At 66.5% G+C, this 6,000-nt stretch overlaps 1 protein-coding gene across 1 annotated transcript in view; it reads right to left on the minus strand.

Moving 5' to 3' along the window:
- The window catches only part of KCNT1 (potassium sodium-activated channel subfamily T member 1), a 60,639-nt gene that overhangs the window by 43,278 nt on the left and 11,361 nt on the right, over positions 1–6,000 (minus strand). Inside the window, 1 exon segment of the mRNA XM_049631701.1 lies at positions 5,709–5,867. Within this exon segment, the coding sequence (XP_049487658.1) occupies positions 5,709–5,867 (159 nt within the window).

Here is a 6,000-nt window from a genome sequence, read left to right on the forward strand (position 1 = left end):
CCCAGGGCACGGGCAGGGGGAGCCAGGAATGCTGATGCACCCTTGGCCCCCAGAAGACTGAGCAGCTCGCCTGTTTCACAAGTGCAGACACAGGTCCCCGAGCCCGGCTGACCCATCTCAGCACACGCGTGCCTGTGCCCCTCCACCCCCAGCCCCTCTCCTGTCCGTCTGCGGTGTCCCTTTATTGTCCATCCACTCGCAGCTCCCCCTGTCCCCTCTTGGCCTCCCGGGCTTGGGGGAGAGGTGACTCAAGTCCCCAGAACCCCCACTTGGAGGGAGGGACTCCAGCAGGAGGAAGGCCTGACCTGCCCCCAGGATCCCAGCCTCCACAGGGAGTCGTCCGCCCTTGTCTCTGCCCTGTGCCAGCCACCCCCCAGGCCCTTGTTCCCTGTGGGGGGCCCCAGGTGACCGGGGAACAGGATCAGGGAACGGACGGCCCAAGCCGGCCCACAGTGGAGTGAGGGAGACGCAGGCAGAGGAACCCTGGGTCCAGAAAGTGACTGGAAAAATCAAGACACAAATTTTACTCCCTAAGGACACCTTAAAGCTCATGGAATTGCCCAGAACCTGGCACCACCGGAGGCTTTTCCTTGACTCAGTCACGTAGCCCCAAGCAGAATCCTGGAGAAGCAGCCTTCTCCAGGCGTCCAGCATCGGCTCCTGGAGCCCACGCGCCCGCGCCCTGGCCCTGCTCCGCGGGAAGCCAGAAAGCACCCAGCCACCATACAGGGGCTTGACAGGCAGGACAACGCTGCGGTCAGCACACACAGGGATGCCATGCCTGAGCGAGGAGGGTGGGGGCTCATCCAACAGGCTGGTGTGACAGCAGGCGGGACACCTGGGTGGCTGTTCCGGGCCCAGTGGGGTCTTGGGGAGCGGGGAGAGGAGGGGCTTGGCTTTCGTTCCACGTCCCCGCTGCCCGGGCACCATCCAATGCTATTCGTGGAGCTGAAGGTGGTGGGATACCCCCCAACCTGATCGGGGCCACGCCAGCCTGGCCCTCCACCATTTCCCTGATAGGCTGTGTCCTCCGAGGCCTGTGGGTTGGCAGTGGACACAGGCGCCCAGCCAGGGCTGGGCAAGGAGCAGGTGCCGGGGCAGAGCTGGGGCCTCACCCTGTCCCACCCTGTGGGTCGGCCCCATCCAGGAGCCGGGCCGCAGGGAGAAGGCAGGCCCCCAGGAGGCCTGGGCCCAGCAGCCCCACGCAGGAGGGACCCAGCGGACGGGGCCGAGCAGTGGGGCTCCTCTGGCGTCACGCCGCCCCTGCTTCAGCCGGACTGCCACGGGTTGGGGTGCGTCCACGGCCACCCTCCACCGTGAAGCGCCCTCCGTATTCATCGGTACGCACGGAACCCACGTGTGCGAGGCTCGGGCCAGCCTGCGGCCCCTGTGGCCCTGGCTTCCCTCACAGCCCCCGAGCTGTCCCGGACGCCCCTCCAGACGAGAGATCCCTGCCAACGCTTGCCCTCTGCGGCTCTCAGGAGGGTCCTGGGTCCTGTACCAGTGAGCAAGAACAGTGTCCTGCCCTCTGCACCGTGCTGCCCTCCCAGGCTATCCCTGCCTCATCTGCAGGAGCCCTGGGTGGCGGGAGGGAGGAGGGAAGAGGGAGGCTGAGGGCTGGGGGAGGGGCAGGAGCACAGCAGAGGGAGCACCCTGAGGGGTCAGAACCCACTTGGAGCCGTGCACGGGCTTGGTGGCATCTCCAGTGCGGCTCAGTGACGTCCATTTATTAACAGTTACAGCTGAATGGCCCCGAGGGCAGAGCCGTTCCATGGGATCCCCACTCCTGGGGGGGCTTCACTGCGCACGCTCCGGGGGCCTGATCCCCTTCTGCTCGGCTGAGGGGAGGGGCGGGGAAGGGGCACGCCTCCCGCAGAGACCCCAGCCCTGCCTGCACCCGGTCCAGGTTGGAGGGGCCCCGTGGACCGAGGTCGAGGAGGAGCCCCTGCCCCGGGGGCCGTGGCTGTCCCCTGTCCCCGCCGCAGGCCGGCAGGGGTCTGAGGCCCCCCCGCCCCTGCAACGCAGGACTGGCCTTGTCCCCACTTCCCAGCTTGTTGTGTGAAATACTATCCGGTGCCGAGACACATCAGCTCCACACTCTGTTGTCAGAGGGGCCAAGGCAAACAGCCGCGGGGGTGGCGTTCTGGCCCCTGAGGCCCGGCCTCCTCTTCCTTCCCGCAGCAGGCCGACGTCCCCCCCATCCCCAGCCCCCAGAGCCCCCGAGAGCCTCGGCCCTGGATGCTTCTACGTGTGCACGTGTCCTGCGCTCAGAGGCCCGGGAGAGGGGAGGGCACAGACCCCGACACTGCCTCAAGCTGTGGCTCCGGCCACCCCGCCGGGCCAGTCCTGGCTGGCGGACAGCTGCGGAGAGCAGGTGGTCCGGGTCCTGCAGCCGGGGAGATGGCCACACGCCAGGCCCTTTGTCCTCACCGGTGGCTTCCCCACCCCAGCCTTTTGACAGCCGTGCCCCGTGTGGGGGACAAGGCTGCGGTGTGACAGCCCCCGTGTCCCCTTGTACCTCGGTGCACAGAGCCCACCTGCATCATCCTGAGCCCGGGGGTGGGGAGTGGGGCTGAGAGCCTCCTGTCCGGGTTGCAGGCGAGGAGGGGGAGAAACACTCTTAACGGCAAAGCGCCCAGTGGCAGAGCCCCTTCCCCCTCGTGTCACTCGAGGCGAGGTCCCATCACAGTGCTCTTCGAGGTGACTGGGGCTGTCATCGCCTTTTCAGGAGGAGGGCTCACAGTGGGGGGGCCTGCAGCCTCCAGCTGTGACTCAGACCCCGGGAGCACAGGAGGGTCAGCCCTGGACAGGGCTGGGAGGGGACAGGAGGGGCCTCCTCAGCGGCATCTTGGGCCCTGGGCACACGGGCAGCGGGCTGTCCCAGGGTGGGGCAGGGAGTCCTGAGCTCCAGGCCTTGGAGGGTCCAGGTGCGCTTCTGCCGAGAGCCCTGCCCCCTGGGACCCCAAGACCTGGTCCCGCAGGCAGCGGTGAAGGTCGTCCTGAGACCTCAGCTGCTCCCTGGAAGGTCTGTGAGCTCTGGCTCCGCCCTCCTCCCCCGCCTGCCCCCCTCCCCCCTCTCCCCAGAGGGCGCTGCAGCCTGGCCCACGGCCCACGTGGGCTGAGTCTCTCCCTCCCTCCAAGGCCACAGTGTGAGGCGGCAGTGACTCACTGCTCGTGGCTTTATTTCTCTGGAGAGCAGGAAGCCCACAGCCCCGGCCGCCCACTCACAGCCTGCCGAACGCCAGGGCATCAGTACCCGCCCCCCCCCCCCCCCCCCCCCCCCGCCCCCCCCGGGGCCCCGGGGGGGGGGGGGGGAAAAAGGGGGGGGGGGAGGGGGCCCGGGGAGAATGTTGCGGGGGGGGGGGGGGGGCAGGGGGCCAACCCTGTGCTGGTGGCAGGGTCTTCCTGAGCTCCCAACCTCATGGCACAGAGGGACAGCCCACAGGCCCAGGCCCCCTGCCGGCCCCGTGCCCCCGGAAACATCCTTACAGGCTCCCCATACGTGCAGAAGGGGTCCTGGCGGGCCGGGGAGAAGCCTGCTTCCACCTTCCACTTTGGGAATCAGTGATGAGGGAGGGGCACAGACATCAAGGATGAGACAAGCACAGAGGGAGAGGCTCGAGGGGCCACAAATATCAAGGAGGGGGCCTCCCATAGCCAGGCTTTCACTGTCTCCTCCCTGAGCTTGGATGCCAGCTCAAAGCCCAGCGCGTGCCTCCTTGTGTATGTGTCCTTATGGAAGGGGGTGTCCGGTGATCTCAGTACCCTACCCCACCCTTCGTACACCATGCTGGTTTCCTGCACTGCCTGCCCCGATGTCCATGGGCACGAGAGGGTTCATGAGAGGGACCAACCAAACTTGAGCCAGAGAAGCTTGAAAACAGAGAGACTTCTCCAACTGGGCTCCTGATACAGTGGCTGGCAGGGGATACGGGACAGGTCCCCACCCCCGCCCCAGGTGGCTGCTCCTGGAACCCTGGGCAGCCAGCACTGTGCCTCACAGGCTCCCCTCCAGCCCCCAAGCCAGCGGGGGTAACATCACCAGGAACCCGTCTTGACGCGCAAACCAGCAGCCCCCTCCCCACCTGTGAGGCCCCTGGACGCTCCAAGGGCCAGGCATGTCCACCCAGGCCCGGTGCCTCCTCTCTGGGGTGAGTGCCATCCACTCCTGAAAACTGAGGGGAGGGGTGCGTCACTCTAATTTTATCAACCACAGACACTGGCATTTATCGATGCGTCCAGAGGCCCTGGGTCTGCCCAGGGAGACAGACGCCATTCCTTCCCACATTGGAAAAATCTCCAGAGCTGCTGTTTTCAAGAATTAAGCAGGTCCTAGGGGACTAGGCGCTGAGGGGCTGGTGCTGCCGTAGGAGGACGCTCAGCACACAGGTTTGACTCGGGAAAGCCCCCGGCCTCCTGCGTTCCAGGAGGGCAGGCGAGCCCCCAGCCGCATACACCAGGACCCTCCTGACCCCGCTGCCTCTCCAGAGAGTGAAGCTCAGCTCTTTCCCGGGTGTGAGCCCTTGGGCGAGCTTACTTATGACCACAGCACTCAGTCTGACAAGAGAGAACACAGAATGCAGAAGGTCCCTCTGCTGAACCCACAAACTTGGCCATGAGTGGGCGAACACGGCGGTTTATGTCTTCTGTCCCCTGCTCGGAGGACGCAACCAGATGTGGCGTGGGCAGGTAGGAAGCTCTGTGTTCAGGGGTCGGCACAGCGAGCTTCGGCAGCTCCTCACGGGCACTGTCCTTACACACCGACCTCAGTCACTAATGTCATTTTCCCAGCTGCGGCTCCAGCAACTGATCCTCTGGAGGCTCAGTCTGCGTCCTGACCATTTCAACCTGGACACCTCACGTGCCACCTGGAATAATTGCACTGCTGGGGGGAGGGGGCATGCACATTCGCTCTGCCGGGTCCGGGGCTGGGAGGGGGCGGGGAGGGGGGAGGCACCAGCAGGTACCAAAGGCCCCTCAACACACAAGGCAAGGAAACGGGCTCGTTCCCAAGCCCCGCAGGCTCCAGCCCCGCGTGAGTCCCTGCACTTGCCTTCACTGGCAGGCCCGAAAGCAGCTCTCCTGAGGCTGACAGCGCTAAAGGGCCGCTGTTTACCCAAGACAGCTATTTGGGGAAAAGGCAGAGAAAAGCAACAATGCTTGCAGCTTCCTGCCAGCTCCCTCGGCGCATGAATTATTCCCAAGGTTCTGCTGGTCTCTTACCGAAAGACTCCAGTTCATTCTGCTTTTGTCCACCCAGGAGAATTTGAGGTGAGGGAATGCTGTCCCCCTCCATAAGAACCCACGACATAAGCTCGAAAGGCACTCGCTCAGTTAGTGACAAATGGCCACAGCCAGAGTCTGGAGGACACCAGCCTTCAGCCAGGCTGTGGGGCTCCACCACCGGCTTGCTTCCGGCGCTGGCTTGTCCCCCAAATCGGCAGGGCTGCGAGTGGGGCGGGGGGCTGGGCGCAGACGCGGGGACGCCTGGCCCCGGGACCGGTGTTTGGGAAGACTCCCCAGCGCACAGCTCTCCGTCACCCCCTCCGGGAGCCCCTCCCGGAAGGTGCTTCCCACGTCGCCCAGCCCCCACCCGAAACTTCTCCCGTCCGGAAGCCCGGGAAAGTTGAAGGGCAGCGGAGCGGACCGGCCTTCAGCACCGCGGACAGCTCCGAGCGCGCCGCGGCGCGACCCCCTCCCTACCATACCTGTCGTCGTTCTGGAAGGACGGGTCTCCCAGCAGCAGGTCCCGGAAGCGGTACCGCGGCGGCAAGGGCAGCACCTCCGTGTCCAGGTCGCTCATCTTGAGGCTGGCGGTGTCCAGGCACGCGCCGTCCCCGCGGACGCCGTCCCCGGCGCCGGGCTGCCTGCGGGCACACGCCAGCGCCCCTTCAGCCCGCGCCCGCGCTGTGCCCGCGCCCCCCCCCCCCGCCCCCCTCCCCCCCCCCCCCCCCCCCGCCATCCCCGCGCCGTACCCACCCCCCTGCCAGCACCACCCCC

The sequence above is a fragment of the Panthera uncia genome, chromosome D4 (genome assembly GCF_023721935.1).
Source record: "Panthera uncia isolate 11264 chromosome D4, Puncia_PCG_1.0, whole genome shotgun sequence".
Taxonomy (NCBI): Eukaryota; Metazoa; Chordata; class Mammalia; order Carnivora; family Felidae; genus Panthera; species Panthera uncia.